The sequence below is a fragment of the Zonotrichia albicollis genome, chromosome 6, assembly GCF_047830755.1.
Source record: "Zonotrichia albicollis isolate bZonAlb1 chromosome 6, bZonAlb1.hap1, whole genome shotgun sequence".
NCBI classification, from domain to species: Eukaryota; Metazoa; Chordata; class Aves; order Passeriformes; family Passerellidae; genus Zonotrichia; species Zonotrichia albicollis.
Genome location: NC_133824.1, coordinates 49,848,926 through 49,873,189, shown reverse-complemented (window position 1 = coordinate 49,873,189; position 24,264 = coordinate 49,848,926). Strand labels below are relative to the sequence as shown.

Below are 24,264 nucleotides of genomic sequence, written 5' to 3'. Positions count from 1 at the left end.
TAAAGGCAACTTTTGTGGATGTCTAATTCACTGAGAGGAGTGCATTTAATCTTATATAGATGTGCTTTATCTGTTACATTTACTTAAAATAAATACTTAAGTAATTTACTTAAAGCTGACTTTTTCTGGGTTTTTAGTGTGGACAGCTGGAAGTGAAATACATCACCACTGCCTTGATAAAATAACTGGATTCTTGGCAATGCTCTTTGTTTTCTGGGAGTTTCCTCTATTACAGATTACCCTACTCAAACTGTACTCTGACCTTGGAAAACCAACTTAGGAAATCAAAGTGCTGTGCTAGAACTTAATTTTATGCTTTCTAGAATTTTTCACAGAAAAAAAAAAAAGAACATTAACTTTTTACTTGAAGAGCTTTATAACATAAACACATTGTTATAATTCTAATGATGGTCTTAGTGGATTTGATTATGCCCTTTGTGTGCCTTTTAGAGTGCATTCTACAGAATTCAAGATTTGTGTGCTTCAAATTCATAAGTTAATCTGTAAAACTGTATTTGAAGGTTAAATTTTGAACCTAAGGTAGATGAGGCCCAAGTTACTTCACTTCTTACTATTAAAGTGTTGCAGGCCAGGGTTCATTTTGCTGATAGAATTTCACTTAGATGTTTTCTAAAACATGATGCTTGTTTTGGATGGTAAAGACCAGAGTTTAATCTCCGGTGACTCTGGTGCTTATCACAAACAAAAGCACAGTCAGTGAATTCACAGCAGTTGTTATCAGGATGAAAATTTTAATATGTATGTTAATTTTATAAGCTAATAAATACAATACAAATATGAGGCAACACATATTAAGATCCATCTTAATCTTGCACCTCTGATCTTTTGGCCTTAAATTTATCATGCCTCATTTTTTTCTCTACAAGGTAAGCAAAATAGTAGGTTAAAGTAAAAGTTGCTTTCTACCCATAGTAAATATTTTATCACTACTTCACCCTTCAGTTAAAAATGGTGTGTGTCTGTTCATATTTCTATTCAGTGAAGTTCAGGTATGTCCCTATACAGTGATGTTCCTTAGACAATCTCAGAAATACTCAAAGTCTCACCTCTAAGAAATAACAAAACACTTGACCCGAAGACTGCCCTGGCATTGTCTGGAAGAGATGGACTTAAGGATTTCATTGCTATTTTATGAATAGTGGTATTTGGATTTCCTCCAGACAAGTTTTGAGTAATACAGGATGTCATAGATGTAGAAATGAGGCTTTGAATTGTACCTAATAAGAAGGACACGGTGGCAGAACACACAAAGACCTGGCCAGGCTCTGCAGCATCTGAAATTTCCTCAGCACTTCCGTGCAGCTCCATTTGCAGCATTCCCAGATGTTCAGCCCTGAGGTGCCATGGCTTGCACTTCTTACTCTGGCAGCAGCTGCTGCTGACTTCTGAATAACAGCCATTAATGTCAGAGAGTGCCCAGGAATGCTGAGATGCCAAAGGCTTTCACATGGGTGATCCTCCATTGCTCCCACCCAGTTCTGACAGCAGAGATGAACAGGACTCTTCCTGTTGCATTTTCAGACATCTGTGTTGAGTTTCAGTTGCTAAGTCATACTTGGCTCTTAGTAAATTACTGAACTGATTTGGCTTTACACTAGTTTGTCAGATGGAGATAGGAGTTAACATTCAGAATTCTTCGCTGATTATCAATAAATCTCAGCTTCCCTAGCATTTCTTTGTTTTCAAGACATAGAAACAGATACCTTTTGCTCCAAACCTTCAAAGTATGAATTTGTCTGAAATAATGCCCTGTGTTTGGGCAAAAAGGACTATACTTAAATGGTGCAGAGGAGTATATTGAGCACTGAGTCTCCAGCACTGGTTCTGTGTTCTTGGTTTCTCATGTGGATGTTTTAGTTTGTTTATTGAAACATCCCACCCCTGCCCAGCAGACATCTGTTTGCCTATTGTTAGCAACTTGCTGTTTATGCTGTGCTTTTAATTTAGGTTTGCTTGATTATAAATAGACCATTTAGCTAGATTAAATTTGGAATTAATTTTGGGTTTCCTTGTATTTGAGGGTGAATTTGACTGCTGTTAAGTTTGGGGTGAAATTTGTTGCTGTTTTACTGCTGAGTGGTGTCCCATTCCTATCCCTCCCCTTAACAAGAAGATTTGGTGAAGTCCGAAACTATTGTTTTTATTTCCCTTAGTTTATTTGTAGAAAGAATGTTTTGGTGACTGCACAGAAATGCTTTTTATGTGTTTTGGTAGTGGATGAGGCCCTGAAACAGGAGCTAGTGATTTTTCCCTACTCTTGTGCTACTGTGGGCAGATGTCTGTCAGTGGGTTTATTAATGCTTGGGGTGCTCTAGTCCAACCTGCAGCCTAAAAACAGACTGGGTATGAGGTGGAAAGAGCTATAATCAAAACAAAGTATTTAAAATATATATTTAGAACCAGGTGAACATCACATGTATACCTTCATCAGTTGCCTGTAGCCTCTGGTGCAAGAGGGTAGTGTCTTTTGGTATTTAGAGAATTCTTCCTCTGTTACCTTTTATTTTTTTCCTCTGTTCTTTTATGAGAGTAACTAAAAAGTGCTTTGAAGATGCTTAGTTGCAAGACTTGAAGATTCAATGTGGCTACATAATTGCAGTACCAGGAAAAAAAAAACCCAAATCCCTTTTTCTTTTTTTTTTTTTTAAGATAAATATGAATTAAGAACACAGTTCCCTACTGCCTTCCAAATTCTTAGGGTTTTAATGTCCACTAGCCTAAGACTTTGTTTCATCTTTTCTGTAATATATTTAGGAGAGTTGAATGTTGGTTTTATTCACTGTAGGTTTTGATCATGGAATTAGGAGGACACATTGTATTTTAATATATGCAGACCCCTTAGAGTTAAAAGTGTTGTCAGAGATCTTGAATTTTTGGAAAGAACGTTTTAAGTGCCTATTTGTAATTGTTTTTCCCTCTCCCTGTGTTACCATTGCATCTCATAACTGCATGAATGTGCTTCACACTTGAATTTGGGGATTTGTGTTTTAGTTTTCCATTTTTAAAGGAATATGACAGAGGTCTTTGTGTAAGCTGCTTGTGGCAATTTAGGCAGCTTAAGTCACTTAAAGTCTGTAAAGCTGACTGGTATCTGTTGACATATATTAGAAAATACTATAATCTCTTGTGTATATACATCTCAAGCTATAAATACTGAGAAGAGATAAATTTGTGTTGTGTGTGTCAGATAATCTGGATGCTCATAACTTTCCAAGGGTCTTTTTGTAATAATCCTGCCTATGGGTTCCCCAAGTGTAAATGTAATGCAATTCCTGCCAGGAAAAATGTTTTCACATTCTCTGGGCTGAAAGAAGAATTATTATTTTGCTACTGAACAGAGTGAGTTTTTTATTCAACTTGACTTTTTCACAGAGGCACAGGGAAATAATGTTTCCATATTTTGGAAACTCGCAGATGATTGTGTAGGAATCCATATCTGTAAGTCACTTGAGATTGTTCTGGGAGTTTGGATATTTAGAATTGGAGGGGTGTGATTACAAGTCCAAGTTAATGCTCACTTTCATTCTGATGTGTTGTTTTCCTCTAAGCTGATGTGAGTAGTTGTTCCCTTGGTTTTTTGCCCATGACCTTTTCTGTTTCAGACTTGCCCTTTGGTTTCACATGGAATCAGCTCCTTTCCTTCTGATCAGCCTGGCAGGGCTCTGTGGCCTGCTCCTGCAGTGGCTGGGGCTGCTGCATTTTTCAAAAGAGAAGCTTTGTTGCTTAATCTCCTCTTTTGCTGTTCCGCAGTGGCCTTGAACTTTGCTCATGTGTTTATGCTCCTGTCTACTGAGGATATGGTTTTTGGGGATGGTAGTGCAGGTCTTAACAGCAGTGTAATTTCGGTTGGATCTGAAATGTGCCATGGCTGTTGATGGATACATATGAATTCCTGTAATTCATCTGTCTTCTGGTTATGTTTGCAGAAAGAGAAATACCCAGAATTGGTCTTTTGTTTTACAAATTCTGTGAAGTGCACCAAAGTTCAAGTCCAGGCTGGATGGAGCTCTGGGCTGGTCTGGTGGAAGGTGTCCCTGCCCATGGCACAGGTGAACTTTAAGGTTCCTTCCAACCCAAACCATTCTAGGATTCTGTGATTCCTTAATGAGAATGTCCTTACATGAGCAGCATTGTGCATAATCAGATAGCTTCAGGACAGATTTTAAATAAGGACTTGTTTAAAGGGATTCTTGGAAAAAAGCTTGAAAAATTTGATTTGTGACCTTTTGAGTTTTGTTAAGGAGAAAAAAGAACTTCTTTTTAGAAAGTAGGCATTTTTTTCTTTGTTGTCATAGGAAAATGAGCTGCTCTTGGTTTTCTTTTTAAATTTAATCATCAGTTTTTTCTTTTTTTTCTCTCTGTAGAGCAGTAATCTCTCTTTGGGTATGGTCTGAGGCATGGTGTGTTTTTATTCTATTACTAGTACATAGTAGAGTTGGGTATCCAATTGTAGAGAAATATTCTGAAGCACGGTGCTTGGTTTTTTTAATCCTACCTCTTACATAAATGCCTATAAAATTTGGTTCTATACATTTAAAACATTGTTTTTGGAGGTGTATTTACCTTTTATATAGAATGGCAGGGTAGATTATGTGGTAAAAATGAGTAAAGCATGGAGCTTGTTAAACACTGTACTGTTGAGAGAAGTGAGATTTTCTTTTCTTTCTTCAAATTTACAGAACAGTGCACAGTATAAGGACTTAATTATATAATCCCATGGAGCTGAGTAATTTACATAGTTTAAAAAGCCAAACAAAACAAAGCCACCTTAAGATGTGCAGTTTAAACAAAGAATTTCTGTGTTGGCCTGTACAGAGTTGAGACTGGCTTGATGTATGGTTGAAAGATCTGTGAATGTTCTTGTGAAGAAACTGCCTTGCAGTTGATGAAGTCTATTGATCATTGTCTTCAATACTGAACAGTGTCCACTGCTGAGAAATTTGGTTTATTTTGAATTACTTCTAAAGGAGTTTTGGCCACCAAAATGCTTGGTGTAAAAGCTAAACAAACATTCTTCAATGTGGAGAGGGCTCATTCAGTAATGAGGATCATAAATTCCTGGTTTTTTATTGGTCCTATATTCATGGTTATCTCCATAAATAGTGACCACTTTTATTAAGCTAGTTCTGAATTTCCATGCACAGTGATGAAAAGGGAGGGAGAGATCTCAAAGTGAAATTGCTCATTTGCCTTACAGAATGTTTGATATGAAAGTTTTTTCACTGTGCAGCCTCAAATTGCCTTAAAAAACCAAAATTGGGCAAAAAGGGAGTTCTGTACACATCTGAAGGGACTGCCAGGGTTTAAACTGTGGATTTGTGGGTTTGAGTTGTGGATTCTCAATTGTCCTATGTGAGCCTGTCACAATTATTTAGCAATATATACTTTGCCAGTAGAATGTTGGGGTCAAAACTCTCATTTTCTTTGCATTCCTATCTGTAATTGGGAAACCTGTGAGCTGAACGTGCTGGGAGTCATGGGACTCTCTCAACCTTGCTGAACTCATAGTGCCAGAGCTAAATTCTGTTATTTGCTGTGCTTTTCACAGTAGCTTGTGCCTGTGGATTTGCTGTTCCCAGTGGGAAGCTGGACTCTGTAATTTTATATTCTTAAAGGCTCTCTTGTGTAGGTTATTTGAAGTCCTGGATGCATCTCATGCTTGAACCTCTTGCTTCTACTGGGATTTAAGGCATGGGCTGCTTTGGAAACCCAGCAGTAAAAGAAACTTCTGATCTGTCGGATCTCAAGATCTCAGTCCTGAGATGCTGAGCCACCGAGACCCTGGGGGGGCTCGGGAGTCCTGGAATGTTGCCAGAAGTGTCTGGTAGCTGGACTTTAACCCTACACAGGAGACGACAAGGATGAGGGCTTCACAGGGTGAATGGTGAAGGGATTAGTTAATTAGAGAGTGAGACACAAGGTTTAAGATTTATGTACAGAGGGGTTTGGAGGAGTAAGATGGAGGAATTGGGGTGTGTCCTGTCCTCCTTCTGTTCCTCTTCTCCTCCATCTTCTTTGGCCACGGTGGCACCTTTCTATTGGTTATTACTGAGAGTACACCAAGTTATAAGAATAGATGGTATTGGGGAAAAATGATAAATATTGTACACGTCACAATGGGTATAAAGATAGGTGCCTGCCCCGGAGGGCAGAGACAGTGTGCCCATGGCTGACTGCTGAGCGGATCTTTGTTAGGCTGAAAGAACATCTTTTAGATAAACAATTAATAAACATAAAACCAGAAAGAAGAACTGAAGCCTCTTCTCGTCCTTCGACACGCAGGCTGCCCCAAGGCCACCCCCGGGCCTTCCAGGCCCCTCAAACAGCCGAGATAAACCGGACACTGATCCAAATGAAACATTTAATAAACAGGATTCTCATGTTTGGAGTTCCTCAGTTAATCTAATTTGGATGTAAGGAATGGTGTTGCACTCAGGAGACGTAGGGCTGGAAGAGCAGAGCCTGTGTGGAGGGTGATATTGGATGTGTGGGTGGATCTGGTTGGGCTCTCCACATGTTTCTGCCTGTGTGAGGTGAACTCCCTTCAAAGCTCTCTATTTTCTGTACTACATTTGGGGGAATGACTAAAAGTCTGGTTTAGATAATTTCAGGGATGCCCTGGGATACCACTGTGAATCTTTTTGTTATTCTTAAGTAATCATACAGCATGATCACCTTTTTGTAGTTCATGGGAAAGAGCTTGGAAAGTCTTAACATTCTTCTAACCTTATGTTAAAGAGCACAAGGCAGGTGCATCCAGTAATTTATTTCCTAAAACATGCTGCTTGAGTTTTCAGAATGTCTTTGCAGGGTGTGGTTCCACACCATTATCTTCCAAAAGCTGAGTCTTTGTCTCAAGAAATCTGGAATTACTTTGCTTCATGTAAAGTGGAAATGGAACAGCTTTTTAGGGTTTTAGCTGTCCTTTTTCCCTCCCAGGGTCTCTTTTATGCTGATACTGACATTGGTGTAACTCTGACCCCGTTGGAGCTGCAGTTTGTGGAGACTGCATAACCCTCTCCTGAATTTTGTACAATGGTTATAAAAGATTCAGTCCTGGGAAGCAGAGGAAGAGAATTGGGCCAAGCATTTCTTTGTCTCAGTGGAGTAGGAGGCTGCAGGGCTTCCCTGTTGCATCATCTTTCCCTTGTTTCAGTCCAGTGTGGAACAGGAGCTTCACAGGTTCCCCACCAGCCCATCTTTCACTTCATCATTTGGTAGTGGTAACACCATACTGACAGCCTGCCCCTGTCTTTTATTCATTTATTTATTTTTCATTTATTTATCATTTATTGATTGATTGATTTAAAAAAAATATATTTATTCTCTGCATTATAGCCTTGCTCATCTCCCTGGTTTCCTTCTACTGACTGGGTTAAGGTATCCTCAAGTTTAGAACTGTTCATTATGGATTTTTTTTGTTTGTGGCAGACACAAAAATGACTTTGAACTTTAAATAAAGCTTAACCCCTCCCCCTAAAACAGCCCTTCAATGTTTAATCTATGTTGCTGATTTTTTTCCTCGTTTTTTTTCTGTGTTTAGATAGCAGATGTGTCAGTTGTAGGACCCAAGATTGTGCTTTTTTTGTGTGGACTTTGGAATTGCTTTGTTTTGGAGTATTTGCTAAAATGGAGCAACTTTTCCATGGAATGGTACAGTAGAATTTATTCAGAATATCACAGATTTGGACATATTTAGCCTCAGTTAGCCCAATAAATCCACTCAGCCTGTAAACTGGGGTGATAGAGTACAGAGGAGTAGGGAAAAACAAAATGTGAAGAGCTGAAAGTTGAATTTCCTGCTGAAGGCACGAATCTGTCCTCAGTGAGTATTACTTGCTTAAACAAGTTTGAAATTATAAGACTGAAGTGTTCATCACTTGGCAAAAATAATAAATACACATATATATATAATAGGAGAGCAGTGAGGGGGAGGTACATGCTGCTGCTTGTTTAATGAGGGTGGCTTGGCCAGCCTTATTCAGATATTCCCAAGCATTCCCTCTTAAGAGAGTGTGAAAAATGTACTTTTCAGCTGCTAGCCACAGAACTAAAGCTGGCAACCAGAGGCCAAGATGAACGATTAGAATAGGGCAGGGCCTCAGCTGCTGCTCAGAGTTTTTGCAAGCAGGAGTATCTTGTCATTGAAATAGTTGTGCATGATGGGTCTTGTCCTGGGTCTGTTTGTAAAAAACTGTGCAGTGTTAGTCATGTAACAGGACTAGAATGTAGCATGTAGGGTTAAATAATTTTAATTCATAAAAGTCAAAGAAATTTAATATTTAATGCCAGCTGAGCTAGAATTGTGCTGTTTCTTGTAAGTGCAGTATGTTTAGAGTATATTTTTCTTGCCCAGGTAAACTTACAATTCAGTGTTGTTTACAACTTCAAAGATCTTTCTACAGCTGCTTGGTCTCCAGAATGGGGGTCCTAGGAAAATTACAGAGCTTCTTAAATCTTCTCAGCACATCTTGCAGTTGTTCTGCAGTTTGGCATCCCCAAGGAGGATTGCACGCTGTGCTGTCCAGCATGGAATCCCAGGAAATCTTGACCAGCTTTGTGTGAGGAGAGGACAAACTTCAGTGAAATCCCTCTACTCTCATATTAAAGATGGAGACTGCTTTTGGTCCCATACCTTGTCAAACTGGTAATGCAAGATTCTTGCTCTTTAATTAAGTACAAGTGTATTCTCCTTTTGCCATGGTGGGTATGGGTGTGGGTAGGTTTCTTCACTGACATGGACTCCAAAAATGGAGATGCCTAAAGCTACACCTAAGAAGTTGTGCTGCTGCTTTACTGTATTAGTTCCTCATCAAAATAGACTAGGCTGGGGGTGCAGGAGTGTGGTAACTCTGATTGTGAAACCCTCAGAATTCATTGATTCAGTGTGTCACTGAGAGGCTGTTGTTTTTCAGACACCCCCCAAGTACTGTAGCCTTATTCTGTGTTAAGTTAATCTGTCATTCTGGAATCTTGGTGGTAGGAGTGGTACAGTATTGGAAAGGATTAGTTTGTTATCAGCTTTTCTCAACAGTTACTGCTCTGCACAAAGTAGCCATCCCAAGTTGCAAAGCCCGTTTTTCAACGATGACTAAAGTTTTCCTGATGCATATTTTAGCTGATTTGGACATTTTTCCAAGGAAAACAAGCTCTGTATGTTTCTGAATGCTTTTGTTCCTTATCTGCCCTTTCAGGGGGCGTATTCCTGTACACTGAGGAGCAGCTAAGGTGGAACTCTTTGCATAGCCACACCACAATGAAGTGATTGGAAGCTTTTCTGCTACTGTTGCATATGAATAGATGCCAAGTTTCATGCACCTCTGAAGGCTGCTTCTGTATTTCCTGTGCTTGCTCTTGTAATGCTTCAGCTTTTGAACTTCCTTACTGAGGAGATCCACGGTGTTGCCTGAATAGAGGCAAGATTTCATAAGTATTTTTACAAAGACAAGTGAAGAAAATAGCTTCAAACTGGTATTTCAAGTTAGTGCTCAGTATGTTCATTTCTTGTTAATCCTTTGTGCATGCTGCTAACTTGCAGGGTTTGCCCTCTCAGTTGAATATTTGGAGAATGCCCTGGGGGGAGAACCAGGTACTTTGGGAGAGTTTTCACTGGTTGATTTGATACACATCTGTAGCTTTAAAAGGGGTTTAAAAGGCTGGCATAAAAACGGGTTGTGTCTGCTCTGGTTAATTGATCATCCTGTGTGATCTGCCCCGCTTTGAACAAGCTGTGTTGCTATGTTAAGGCTGGTGCAGAGATTAACAAACTATCTGGAGAAATTAGAGATTCTGAATGCTGTGATGAGCCCGGGGCTGGTTACTCTACAGAAGATGCAGAACAAACTGCAGATTATAATAGAAGTGACTGGATGATGTTTTCTGACTTACTTAACCTCATGTTCTCTTTCCTTATTTTCTCAGACTATAGAGCAGTTCTAGGGTGCAGCTGGGGCTTGCCCACATTAGCTGCAAACAGGTTTGTAGGGACCGTGTGTTGTGTCACATGTGTGACTTGTGCTCCCTGCGGTGGATGGATGCAGCTCTGGCTGTAATGGAGCAGCCTGGAAGGTTGCCCTTGGTCCCTTCAGTGCCAAGCAAGGTGTGTGACCAGGGAATGCTGGCTCTCCAGTGCTGCACAAAGATCTGCTTTTGCACCAGGCTTTCCCCTGTCCTTGTGTACATAACAGCACAGTTCTGCTGGGTTTGGGGAAAATGAGATGCTGGAGGCCAGGCAGGGAGGGCTCTGCTAGTCCAGGATGGACAGGCTGCAGGTAATGATTCCAGGGCTCTGTGCACAGGGGTTTGCAGGCTCCCACTCCAGACCTTGCTGCTGTGTGTGATGTCTGAGCAGGGATTCGTGTGGTGGCAGGAAAACCCCTCATGCTCAGAGGAGCAAGAGGCTGGATCCGGGTTTGGGCTCCAGTACTTTTACCCCCTGCACCCCAAACAGGCCATGTCTGGAATGTGTTGGTTGGATCAGGGAAGGGCAGTTACATGGAGCTGATGTGTTTCTAACTCCCTTTTCCTGCTGCTCCTGCATTCCTCTTGCCAAGCTGCCCAATCCTACCCTTCCCCACTTATGTTTCCTTGTGCTTCCGGAAGCTTCCAGCACTGAAATCTGGATTTTTGTGCTTTGTAGTTTAAGCTCAGGGAACACTGTGCATAAATTTGGACAACTCACTCAGGATGGTAACTGGAAACTCACTTATTGCCATGGAGACTTGGGCTTGCTGTATAAGCTTTTCCATTTGCCCTTGGGCACACGTTTGGTACCTGCTGGCTGCGAGTGAGAAGTCCTTTGGCTCTTGCCTTGTCAAATGCCAGACAGTGGATTCTGCTTGCAGCTCCAAAGTGGGCTGGGAACAGCCAGAGTTTCATTCTAGAGCAGTAACATTATGCAACTGTAAACACGTTAAAACTTAATTGCCTGTTTAGGGCTGAGCAGCGTTAATGACAAAGCCTAGATAGGTCAGTCCAAGGGGGACACTTGAAGGAGACCTGCTAAAAAAAGGGATTGAATGGTAAGAACTGCCTCAGGTTTAGTATTGATCACTGGCTGGCAGCAATATTCACTTGGGTGTTTTCATGCAGTGTTGCAGTTCTTGATAGAGGAAGATAAAACATAGTTTTTTTCAGAGAAAATACAGATTTTTGAGAGTTAACCACAGGTGGTATGAAACCTTTTCTATATCTCAGTGCCACTAGTTGGAAGGGGAGAATTTTTTTTTGACTGAAAAGAAACTGAACCTCTGTTTTGGTTCTTGTGTTTTGAGTTATAAAACATCTTATGCATACACAGAAATACGAAAGGAGGCCAATACACTAATTATGTAATGAGCTCCAGTGTGTTCTCACTCTGGTGGGTAGTTAGCTCCACTTGGAAAAACAGCTACTTTGAGACTGAAAAGCCTTTCAGTGTTCCAAAACACAAGATTTTGTTATATCCATGTTTTAGTATTACTTGAAGTATTCTCTTACACTCCCCTTTAAGTTCTGGGGCTTTTAAGAACAAAAGATAAACTTGTTAAAACAGAATTAATTCTATTAATGTTTGAAATAAGTTCTATGTTTGTAGCTTAGTAATGTCAGGATGCTTGATACTTACTGGAAATTAGTTTCATGATGTGAAAAGGAAAATATTTTTCTTTGCACACTCCATGCTTATTTTTCTCTTTCCCATTAGCAAGTGCCAGAGATATGGAAAGGTTGAAAGCAATGTGTTTTACTACATGGAACAGGCAAAGCATAATCTGTGTTGGTGTTTCACTATGTTTTTTTCCAAGGTTGGATTTAATGGTGAAAACAAGTCAGTTCTCCTCAGTTTTAACTCTCAATATACTTGAACTGTTTCATAATTTTATAGTTCTGATTCTTAGCCTAAAAAATCCCAAAACAAACCTGTGACTTTATAGATATGAAAATTTGCTTGCTAGGAACTTCCAAATATATTTGGGCTCTTGGTCACTGTCTGCTACCTAAACCCCTTGGATTTAAAGTGAAGCGAGTGTGAAATACCCTAGAAAAAAACCTAGATATTTAAGTTTTCTTTCTTTGTTTGTTTTTTCAACTGTATATTTGCCATTTCCATGCAGTCATCATTTGGAATAATTGTGATTTATATGTAGTACAAACATCATGATGGAAACTTCTCTCAGATCCCATTGGTTTTCACCCCTGATATCCTGCACTTCCCCCAGTTGTTCTTTTCCTGCTCTCTTCAGATTTGTGAGTGGCATGCTTGATATTCAGTTTGCAGACCAGAATGAGAACAGTAAACCAAAATATCACTTGCAGATTAAACAGATAAATTCCAATCAATATTTGAGTCAGAGATGTTCCTAAAGATGTAACAGTCACAACTTCATCTTCTATTGCCTGAAGTTACTACTTTACAGCATTTAATAATATTTGATGGATTCAAAATGTTTCTCTTTTTTATTGCATATATTTTCATAATTTGTATAAATTTTCTGGCCATGTGGTTGCTTGTAATTCATGATTATTTGTGCACTCGAATGACGATGCATTTTCTTGTGGAATAAGTTTTTTTTTGTTTGACCAAATTCCAAACAAATTTAGTTATTTATAGAGCATCCCTAATACACAACTTATATTAACAGACTTTCAGGAATTACCTCGGTTTCTTTCAAGTCTTCCCCTAGGTGAAATACTGTCTTCCTGTCATGTAGCATTTATTGGTCTGTGATGTGCTGTCTGTGAGACCTATGAATTATGTTTGTAATGAGCATGAAGGGAACCTGTTCTCTGAGAGCTGGAATGTTCCTGGATTGGGATCTTGGAGTTCCCAAGTGTGTCAGCTCAGCCAGGCTTGACAGCTCAGCCCTTATGGATCCAGCTTTTGGAAGGGTGTTTGTATTGTGGCATCTAAATACTGAAGGTTGAAGGTCAGCTCTGAAGGTTGAGGTAGAAGAAATGCTCTTGCTTTAAAAATCCTGGAGCTTGGGGACAAAAAAGAAAACCCAAAAAATGAATTACTGAACAAGAACCAACTTACTTGCTCAATGGGACTTTTTGTTGAGAATATTTATTTCTGGCAGTGATGTGTTTGGAATGATTCAGTTGGGTCAGAAAGTTACTTTCTTCAGTAAACATTTCAGTTTAGTGTAGAGTATGGGTGTTTGCCAGAGTGTTCTAATCAGCAGGGAGTATTTCCCTGGTAAATTCAGCACTCTCCCACCCATCCGTGTGAGTGCTCTGAAGTGCTCATTGTGAGTTCCATTCTTGTCAGTCCCCAGTGCTGTGTGTTTATTATTTTGATGGCAGCCAGAGACTGAGCAGAACTTCATTCTGCTGCTCTCAGTCCTCTCAATTAGAGAAAAGTGACACAGCTTCGTGGACAAGTGGGAAAGTCTCTCAGGATTCTTTCCTTTTTCTTTTAATTCTTTCTGTACATTCATCCAATGCCAAGGAAGAAATTATGAGACAACTGGAATTTTTTTGAGATGATAAAGGTGCAAATAGTTTCTCTGCTTTTGAACTGCTTAAGGAAATCACAAATTGTCTCCCATTGAAGGTAAGTATTAAAACTAGAAAGGACATGTCTTTTGGCACTGTCAGCTGAAACTAAGGACGTTCAAATGTTCTTTCTTAGGCAGCTCACGGGACTCAAAGCAACTCTATTATGTCAAAACAAACAGCACTGGAGGTGTTATGCAATGCCAGCAATCCCTGGCAGTGTGTTTATGCAGCAGCAATATAAATTCCTGTGTGCACTTTTGCTCTGGGTCATCTGACAGTGTGATGGTTCATGTCACAATTGGGATCTATTTGTGCCACAATTTATATTTACACAGGAGTATGCAATGGACTGGAACTCTGTGTCCTGTAACCATCTGAGGAGTGAATAGCTTTTCTTCAAATATACAGCTGGGTTTCACGTGGGGAAGCTCATACAGATAAAAGATATCCATATATTGATGCTATGCAGTGATTTGAAGTTGAAAAAGGATGATGGAACAGTGTCTGGTAGTCCTTGCTGTGCTCTTCATCCTGTTCTCAAGAATGGATAGAGGCAGGAAAAATACAAAACTTCAGGCCAGTGTAATCTGGAGAATTGGGCAATACTGATGTTTCTAAATGTTGATGTTGGCATTTTTAGGGTTTTAAAAATTACTCTTCTTATATTATTATTAATTTGGAAGGGGAACCACACCAAAAAATACCAAGCTCTTCTCAGTATTACATAATTATCTAATCTGTAAAGATAAGTGGGGACTGCCCTTGAAAAATGGAAGCTTTGGTTTCTGGTTTACCTGAGCTCCTGTGAGAGCAGAAGGGGAGTGTGCGGCCAGTTCCCTGGGAGTCTTGGAAGCTCCCACAGGTGGGATGTTGAAGGTGCAGGAAAAGCTTGGGTGTGAGGGAGCACTCTGATGGGAAAGCTCATGACAGAGTCAGTATTTCTGTCAGCTCCAGTGAAGCTTGAAGTAGGTTTTTCCCCTCTTACCTTGCACTTAGGACCCTTTTGTAACTTGTTTTGTGTGTGTAAAAGTTCTGGTAGCTGTATTTACAGACCAGGTTGTTTTGGAAGTATTTCCTAGCCATTTTGAAAATAATAGGCCTTTTTTTTTTTTTTAAGAATGCAAATGAAATACTGCAGTGAAGTGTTTATATGAATGTAATAATTAAGTGTGTTAGAGAAATAAAATAATTTACAGTTGAAAAAGGAAAATAAATGGAGATGCTTTGCATCTTTTCACATTGTAAGTTGCATTGTTTATTAAGCAGGGGGACTGAAACTTTTTTCCAATGAGCAGGATTTGATTTAGGAAGAGGGATTATAGGGATGGATTCTGCATCTGTGGTGGTTGTATTGCTGTCTGTTTCACGGCAACTTTTAAAAGCTTGATATATTAGTAATTCCAGAGTTCACTTCAGGTGTATATTGTGCAATGTATTTTTGTATTTCCAGTCATGTGTATATTTTAGAATAAGGTTTACCAAATGAATATTGGAAATTGCAGTGTCTTTTGACCATGTCTGCTTATTTTAGCTGCATGTTAGAATTTGCAGATGTGCTTTGTATAATTAATTGGTTGATGTGGCCTTTTGTTTTTAAGCATGTGCATTCTGTCACTTTGACTTTTGCTGCAGAACAGCTCCATCTTAAGCGTTCACTTGATATGCAGCTGCTGGCTGATAAGCAGTGTGTCTTGCAGAGTTTGGAAAAAGCAGAGAAGCAGCAATTGTGTCTCCACTTAGCCGGATATTTGTGTTCACCTTGTCCTGCTAATCAGCAGTTCAGCTGTACAAATCCATTGTTTATTAGGCAAGGATCTTGTTTATGAGTGTTTTCCTTATTTTGGAGAACAGAAAGGAGTGTTAGTTACTAGCATTTTGATGTTTTCTTACCCAAATGCTCCTGGTGTGTTCACTGGCCGCTGGAGTGACTGAAGCATATTTATTTTCACATTGTAAGTTGCATTGACAAGACATGAGGGTTGCTTTCCTGCAAGGCTCTTTTCTAAAGGATGGACTTGTTCACATTCGCACTGTCAATTCTCATTTCCAGTGCAGTTCAGATTACAATTTAAATTTTTCCAGGGTACATTAAGTTATGCTTTGTGTTTGCTTCTAAATGTGGTGTATAGTTGTACCTCTAATTCTATTCAGAGTATGCTCCCTGAGTTAACAGAACATTTAAATGTCTTTTTAATTAAGTTAAGTTTTATATTATTTTATTTTTAGTGTGGCTGTTGATAGAGAGGGGAAATGGTTTAGGCTGCAGTGGCTCTTGCAGATATTAGTACAATCATTTCCTGACAGAAACCCCTAACTGTAGGAGGGTATTCTTCCCTACTGGCTGTGTTCACTGCAGTAATAAGCATGCAGAAAGTGATGTGAGTTAGCTCCACTCCTGTTCCCTGTTGACACTTCACTCTGTGCTGTTTCACTTTGGTGGGGTTTTGTTTGGTGAAATCTTGATTGAATTTGAAGGATGAGTCTTGTGAGAGCTTTGAGCCCCCAGGCTCAGCTTTCAGAAAATTCTGATTCTAATCCTCAGAGATTTCTGGCAGAACTGTAGGGAAAGGGCTGCTTCATTCCCTTTTGTGAGATTGGAAGGAAGGCTTGAATGAAATTCCTGTATTTAGCTGTAATGTGGTATATGTTAGTATTATTCATTGTTGCTCACAATTAAATACTGACTTGAAATACGTCATGTTTGTTGGTTTCCTTATTTTGCTGTGCTTAGTGCTCTGTTTTTTCATGTCTCCCTCAGCAGTTGTTAAAAAAAACGAACAAACCAAAAGTCACAAAACTAACAACTCTTTGCAACTATAACAAAGCATGTTACAAATATGTTTTTCCTTTAGCTTACCAGGGAAACCCCAACTCAAGGCAATTATATTGCCTTGAGACACAAACAGGTTTTCAAAGTCCTGGTCAAACATCATTTGTCTTTACAGCTGGCAGCATAAAGGTTTTAAATGTTTGAGCTGAAGGTGGCTCAGTATGACTGTACAGTTGTATTGGCTTTGCACATCTCAAATGAATGCTTCAAGGAACTGTCAAGTGTTCATATGAATCCACTCTCACTGTGTGCTGATATTTGATGTGCTTATATTTCTGTCTGGTTTGTTCCAGGAATTTGCAGCACTCACAAAAGAGCTGAATGTATGCAGGGAGCAGCTGCTTGAAAGGGAAGAAGAAATTGCTGAACTGAAAGCAGAAAGGAATAACACAAGGGTCAGTTCCTTGTCTTCTCCAAGCTCACCATTGTTAAAGCATCAGCTACAGGGAGGAAAACAAATGTTGAATTTGAAAAGCTAAAAGTATTTTTTCTCCTGACACTTGTACATGAATCCCCATGGAAGTGCAGATGTGTGTGTGTTGATCAAGAGGGTTTGGCAGCTCATGCACAGCTCGAAATGCTGCTGTGCAGAATCAGGAAAAGCTTGTAAGACTGCACTGCTATCTGCCATCCAGATTTCTTGTTGTTAAAGTTTTGTAATCCTGCAGCTCTGGGATCAGAGGAGCAGAGTGGGCAGGTTGTGGTGATGTGTTTGAGCAGCTCACACTGCTAATACAGCTGAAATGTTAAAAACAGTCCTTACACTCTATACAATATCCTTTGTCTCTGAAATTTGATATTTAGAACTCTACACTTGCTGTTCTAGGAGGCAAAGTTTTCTGCAGCTGTACGGAACAGGAATAAACATTATTCCTTTTTTTTTTTCCTTTTGCTTTAGCTATTACTGGAACACTTGGAGTGCCTTGTCTCCAGGCATGAGCGATCCCTCAGGATGACTGTTGTGAAGAGGCAAGCTCAGTCTCCAGCAGGAGTTTCTAGTGAAGTAGAAGTTCTCAAAGCACTAAAATCCTTATTTGAGCACCACAAAGCCCTTGATGAAAAGGTAATGAAGTATTGTACCTAACACCATTTCATCCTCTTTCCTTTGTGTAGGCCAGGCAGTTTTTGTACTGGAATTGTAGAAATCTCTGCAGTGTAACTACATTGGTAAATGCTTTCCTAAACTAAAGTGCTGCACTTAACTAAAGCAAGGTGCTGTGGTTTATTCAAGCACTTCATTAACTGTGTTAATGTAAACTCAGCATGGTTCAGGAGCAGTATATTTGCTGTAGGAATGCACACAGCTGCTTACCTGTACAACATCAGGATTTATCCTTTTGATTATCTAATAAAAGAAATAGACTAGAGAGGAATCTGCTTACACTGGGATAGAAATCTGAATTAAAAGAACTCCTCCCTTCAGTTGTGCCTGATGTTAACAGCAGGATATGCAACCGCTTAAGTTCACTGTAAATCTTGTTGCCAACTTCCAGTTTACCTGTCTTTGTGACCCTTGTATATAAAATCTGGTAAATGATTTTAAGTGGAATTTTACTTGTTCTTTCATGTTGTAAATGAGCAAACACAGTCTGTGCCTTGCAGAAGGACAAGCAAATTCTGGGTCTGTTTAGCTCTTTAGTGCCTAAACATACAGTTCATGTTGCTTACAACAGAAAAAAGGAAAAGCTAGATTATAAAATAAACATTATTTGGTTATGTTTTTGGTAGCATGTGTTGTAATTAGGACTGACTCCAGATTAAGGCGGTTTCTAAGTGTAATGGAAACAGTGTCATTTATTGTCTGTAAAGGCATGGCATCAAGTAAAATTGATTTCTTTTTGACTTGAATGATTTCAAGTAATTTGAAATTACCCTTTCAGGTAAGGGAGAGATTACGAGTAGCACTTGAAAGGTGTAGCTTATTGGAAGAAGAACTAGGTACTACACATAAAGAGGTAAGTTTGTCTTAAAAGAAGACTTCATGTGTCCATTGTGGATATTTCAGTCAATATTTGTACAGAGTAATTTAAGTTTCACTTTTACTTCTTCCTTTTGATTTCTTGCCAGATGGGATAATTATTAATTTTTAACTTAGCTGCTTTAAAAGAGCAGGAGAGGAAAAAACCAAACCTCAACCTCCTGACACCCTCTCTGCCCCCAAAAAACCCAACCAAAAAACCCCAACCAAACCAACAAAAAGAGTTCCTGTGCCTTTAAAATAAGGCTTTGCAGTGGCATAAGGTATTTGAGTGCCTGTGCCAGATTTTATTAATACATACCTGGCAGTAGAATCAGTAATTGTTGTTTTGCTCCTTTGCTTTTGCAGCTGTTCCTTATATTATTAGTGAAAAAGGAATTGGCTTGAAACATGTGTCTGTAAACTTTTATTTCAGTTAATGATTCTGAAAGAGCAAAATAATCAGAAGAAAACACTTCCAGATGGGATGCTGGATATAAATCATGAACAGGAAACTACACCAACTACAAATGGGAAGGTACAGCTATTTACTTGGCTTAGCAGACATATGGGCTTTAATCATTAACTATAACGTTTTAATTTTAAGCCATAATAAAATATTTTTGTATGATCATCTAGTTAAAAAGTCATAGTTACTGAAATTTCAGCTTTTGCAGTCTGTTCAATAATAAAATTCTTTGGGGAGGGATGTTTACAGGTGAGTAACAATTTGTTTTTCAATCTAATTTGCATCATGCTAATACACTCTTTTTCCTGTTTAATAGAGATCCTCTGATGGTTCATTATGCCACGATGAAAACCTTGCTAAAGTGATTGAACTCCAAGACATCATAGATAAGCAAAACAAAGAGCAGACACAAATGAAGGAACGCCTCACTGCTTTGTCCAGCCGAGTAACAGAGCTGGAAGAAGATCTAGACACAGCAAGGAAAGACTTAATCAAATCTGAAGAAATGAACACAAAGTTACAGAGGGATGTACGAGAGGTGAGGAAGGAACTGTCAGGATTTGGGGAGTCACAAATGCCATTTTCATAAAATTTTAGTCTCACTGGTGCTCAGTTGAGCCTTTATGTTTTTGAAAGTCTTTGGTTTGATAGATGAGAAGAAAATGGTTTTTTAGGACATGATGGGTATCTGGTTTTTATTTAGAAGACCAAAGGGTTCCATTGTCCACTTAAAAAAAAAATCTGTCTTCAGGATAAACCTATGACTAACTAGATATTTCATTAATAGATTGGAATTTAGCATTGCCAACTTCAGCATGTTCTGGAAGAGATGTTTGATCTTGTCATACATGCTTAGGTTATTACTCTTGCTTCCTTTTTTAAAAGATGCGCTTGGTTGAGGAATCCCTTTAATTTCAGTGGTGTGGTTGACAGTTCCTGTCACTGCTGAATCCCTAATCTCCAGGGTCCCACATATCCTTATTAGATAGAAAGGGAGCTTAATTAAATCCCAGAATTCTCTGACCACCCCCAGCAAGCCAAGATTTGCTCTGTGTGTGCCATTGGAAAGTAGCAGATCTGTGGTGCAAGGTAATAAAGACCAGTGGTTTTTAATCATTAACTGTTTTAAAAAGTCATTTCTTTCCACTTCATTTTTTACTGAGAAAAATAGCCTGATTTAAAAAAAAATAATTTGAAATTATTTTATTTGAAATTCTCTCTCACATTCTGACTTGTGTTGTGTGTCCTGCCCAGACTCTGGCCCAGAAGGAGGACATGGAGGAGAGGATCACCACTCTGGAGAAACGCTACCTCGCTGCACAACGTGAAGCTACATCCGTGCACGACCTCAATGATAAACTTGAAAATGAAATTGCCACTAAAGACTCCATGCACCGACAGGTTGTGGTTTGAAATGAGATGAAGTACATTTTGCTCAGCATAAAGCTAATGGAGATAATTAATGTTCATGCTGTGCTCAAGCACTTTGCTTTTAGGGAGATAAATATCAGCTGTAATGTGCTGTTATTAGTGATTGTTTTTCAGGAGCTGGAGTCATACATTGCAGAGATTTTTACCCTGGGAATAAAGATGAGACAGCTTTACTGGGAAGGGGAAATGATTTTGAGAAATTTAGTGCACTTTATCTTGGGCAGCAGCGCTGTTGTCCCTATTAATTGTGGATTTTAAAGTTACTGTATGTGTATCCAAGCATCTTTAGTTTTGTGGGTGAAAATTACTCATTCTGAGCTAAACTTTTAAGATTTGCATAGCGTGTAGTGGTTTTTACAGACTATTGCCTTAGTGGGAGAGGAAGTTTGAGAAATGCTTGACATAAAATAGTCCAGCTTTATAAGCCAGAAATGGCTCTTTAGCCAACCACGTTCTAACTAATCACTTCTCTAACCCTCCACACTTGCTGGCCATGACCCTGTGCAGAGTGAAGATAAGAACAGGCAACTGCAAGAGCGACTGGAACTGGCTGAGCAGAAGCTGCAGCAGACCCTGAGAAAAGCTGAGACATTGCCAGAGGTGGAGGCTGAGCTGGCACAGAGAGTGGCAGCACTTACAAAGGTGAGGTGGTGGCACAGTGTCCTCCAGACTCCCTCCTCCACTGGTGTCCCACTGCAGGAAATCTGTTCCTTGTGTTGGTTTGGTTACATTTGATTTCCAGTTTTCCAAATTTTTTATAGAAAATGTTTATTTCCTACTTTTTTTTTCCATTCATCTCTCTGAAGACACTCTGATTTACTCTTTCTTTTTTTTTTTAATTTTTAATCTCTTTTTAAAGTTTCTGCTCTTTGGAACTCAAGTGGGTTTTCTGTTAACTCTTCTACATCATAAAAATATCTCCCTGAATTATTATTTTGGTACTTTTTATGAAAATTATTCAATAATAGGCATAGAGTCTTCTAAACATGAACCTAAATTCCTTACACTGCTAAGTGAAGCAAGTGGGGAGAGAGAGAAGTTGTGGTACTACCAAATACCAGGATTTTTAGAGGGCTGCAAATGGAGTAATGAAATCTAAAGAATTATATTTAATTAACCACAAATGAGCCTTTTCAAGTATGTGTGTGCATGTTTTCTTTCAAAGCCTTAGTTTCATTTTTTCCCTGTTATCTTTCCTGTCCCTAACTGGCTCTGTAGTCTGACCTTTTGTCTCCTGGGAGCTCTGCTGCTAAAGATGCTAAAGTTTTGGAACTTGCCACCAAGCTTAGGAAGGTAGAATTTGTATCTCAGTCCTTGTCTCTGCTTGCTGCTTTTTGCTTTGCCATGATTACTAACAAAGGGTCCCATCGTCCAGGCTAGTGAGGAGAAGCTGAAAATGCACTCAGTCTTGACTTTTTTTTTTTTTTTTTTTGTTTTGTTTTATTTCTTGGGAATATGAATGATCTTTGCTGTTGCAAGCTTGTTTGCAAATAGTAGTAGTTGATTCATGATGGTACTTAGGGGTGTGAGGTTTCATCATTTTGCCACTTCCCATCTGAACTCTTGCAAGGTCCTTTTGGTGACAGAAAAGCATCTGTTCTGCATTGTCCTTTATCATAAATGGCAGTTGTGCAAAGCATGTTAGAAATATTCCTGTGCCTCAGTGTTTCTGTGCTTTTGGAGCCTATAAAACCCACCCAAATTCTAATTTTGCTCTCAAATTGACAGGCTGAGGAGAGACACGGCAATATCGAGGAGCGGCTGAGACAGATGGAGGCACAGCTTGAAGAGAAGAATCAAGAACTGCAAAGGGTACTGCACATCATTTTGACAAAGATAAAAAGCTGAAAGCAAGAACCTAATCCTCTTTGTTTCTCAGCTTTAAAATAAAGCTAGAGTTTAGGCTGGCTGCTAGTGAGTCACTGTACTGTGGCTAACCTTAAATCTCAAGGAGAATGTGCTGAAAGTCTCCAATAAAAGTTTGAAGAAACTTGGTGAATTAAATGACCATGGAAAAATTGGTTCCTGGATTACAGATAATGGAATCCATTCTGAATTGTGCCTTTTAATTTTTTTTTTTAGTGTAGGCTTGGATTTTTGAACTTCTGATCTTGGGTCACTTATTGAAGACTGAAGTGTCCCTTAGATTCCCTTTACAGAGCCCTGGAGGCGCATGCAGTGTTCCTTTGCATGTGTGAAAATATTGCTGTTAAAAAAAATGCATTTGGATTAAAGAAAGCTTGCTGCCTTCATAACCTGGAAATTGTTAGAGATATTGCAAATCTGAAGTTTTTTCAGCAGCTTCTTTGTATCTCAGGCTAGACAGAGAGAGAAGATGAATGAAGAGCATAATAAACGTTTGTCAGAAACTGTTGATAAGCTCCTGTCTGAATCCAATGAAAGGCTCCAGCTTCATCTCAAGGAGAGGATGGCTGCCCTGGAAGACAAGGTAACATTCCAGTAATGAATGTGTAATTCTGTCATGATTTGTGCCTTTTGCAGCATGTCCGAAACTTCAGCAAATAAACACAAACCCCTTATTAGTAAGTAGTTGCTGTTAAGGCTCTTTTTTAGTGTGGATTTTGAAAAACCTTAAAAATAATTTTTGAGATTGTCCCTGGGCACTGCACGGGGGTGTTGAGAAGGCAGCTTTTAAGAAGCTTTATCCTTCATTTGCCTGGTGCAGGTTGCATAAATAGGCTCATCCAGTGTAATACAGGAAGTCTAAAGCATTGGAACTTTGACCTTTCCAGTTCAGTTTCTTTGTTTCCCACTGCTTTTGGCTGTAGCAATTCCTCTGAGTCATTGTGGGATTCCTGCAATTTGCTTTTCTTCTCAGGTAGCTCATTTTGGGACTGGTTATATGCATGTAAATGAGCTTTTCCTGCACTGTCAGTGCATGTATTGGAGCTTTCCCTGCACTCAATTCATCTCTTCTGACACACTTTTCACTCCTTCTCTTCCCTTCTGCTTTTGGATCTAGATCCTTTTGGATTATTCTTCCATGCACAGCTTGAAGTTAGATCCCTTATTCTTCATCCAGCAAAGCAATGTCTTCTAAAGTGGCACTTTGCTTGGTGCTGACTTTGAGTTGCTTGGTCTTGGATTAAAATATATTTGGTTTCTTTTACTAGAGGGTGAAATAACCATCTGGGGAAATGTTTCAGGAAAAGCTGAGTGTCTTTGGTTTTAAAGTCATGGCAATAAAATGCTTTGGAACACAAATGGTGTTTCCAGACTTGTACTGAATGTTTGCTTCCTCTTGCATTCATGCCTAATGTTTGAATAATAGGCGATGTCTCAGGGTTGACCCTGACTCCCTCTTATCTTCCAAACCATAACTACATTTGCAAATAATGAGGAAAATCTACTTGTCCTTTACTGTAGTTAACTGTAGCTTCTAGAAAAGTGTTCTTGTTGAGACTTCCAGCTCATTCTTTTATGCTAAGTTGGGAAGAAACATTCAGGTAACATTAAGACTTTGTTCTGATCATGTGCTCTTTCTTGAATTACTTTGAATGATTCCATAATTATTTCATTTTTTTACTAGTTAGACTGGGAAATGGAGCTTTAAAAGGCTGCTATTGCTATTAAAGATTTATGGAACCAGTACTATTACTAAATCCATTATTTAGCAGGCTGTACACCTGGAAGGATAAACCTTCAACTATAATCAAAGTGAAATGATGGAAGCAATCAAGGATGTGTAATTTAAGATGCATTTGTGTAGTGTTGACTGCATTTTTTTTTTGATAGTCATCATGGTTACAGTTTAAAAGTGTAAAGCTTCAGAGAAACTTAATTTGTGATGCCTTTAATTTCAGAATTCACTTCTACGAGAAATTGAAAATGCAAAAAAACAAATAGAAGAACTTCAGCATGAAAAGGTAAACTGCATTTCTGAAATATTATCTTGGAACTTAATTGCTGCCTTGCTACATAGCAGGATCAGATTTTAATTCCTCATAAAACTTAACATTTCCTGCTCTGTTTAAGAGAAAGGAGTTGTTATTGCTTATTTTATGGTATTGTGTGCCACAGTTTTAGGAGGGTTTTATAGATAATACATAACCTTTT

The 24,264-nt window shown here is 39.0% G+C and overlaps 1 protein-coding gene across 11 annotated transcripts in view; it reads left to right on the top strand.

Moving 5' to 3' along the window:
- The window catches only part of PPFIA1 (PTPRF interacting protein alpha 1), a 52,681-nt gene that overhangs the window by 4,159 nt on the left and 24,258 nt on the right, over positions 1-24,264 (top strand). For 7 of the 11 annotated variants that reach the window (XM_074543736.1, XM_074543738.1, XM_074543740.1 and 4 more), the window contains 11 exons: positions 16,624-16,725; positions 17,229-17,393; positions 18,211-18,285; positions 18,724-18,825; positions 19,073-19,294; positions 20,011-20,157; positions 20,695-20,829; positions 21,406-21,480; positions 21,916-21,999; positions 22,505-22,636; positions 24,012-24,074. In XM_074543736.1, the coding sequence (XP_074399837.1) occupies positions 16,624-16,725; positions 17,229-17,393; positions 18,211-18,285; positions 18,724-18,825; positions 19,073-19,294; positions 20,011-20,157; positions 20,695-20,829; positions 21,406-21,480; positions 21,916-21,999; positions 22,505-22,636; positions 24,012-24,074 (1,302 nt within the window). The remainder of the gene's footprint in view (positions 1-16,623; positions 16,726-17,228; positions 17,394-18,210; positions 18,286-18,723; positions 18,826-19,072; positions 19,295-20,010; positions 20,158-20,694; positions 20,830-21,405; positions 21,481-21,915; positions 22,000-22,504; positions 22,637-24,011; positions 24,075-24,264) is intronic. The other 4 variants (XM_074543741.1, XM_005491663.4, XM_074543742.1 and 1 more) reach the window with 1 other exon arrangement.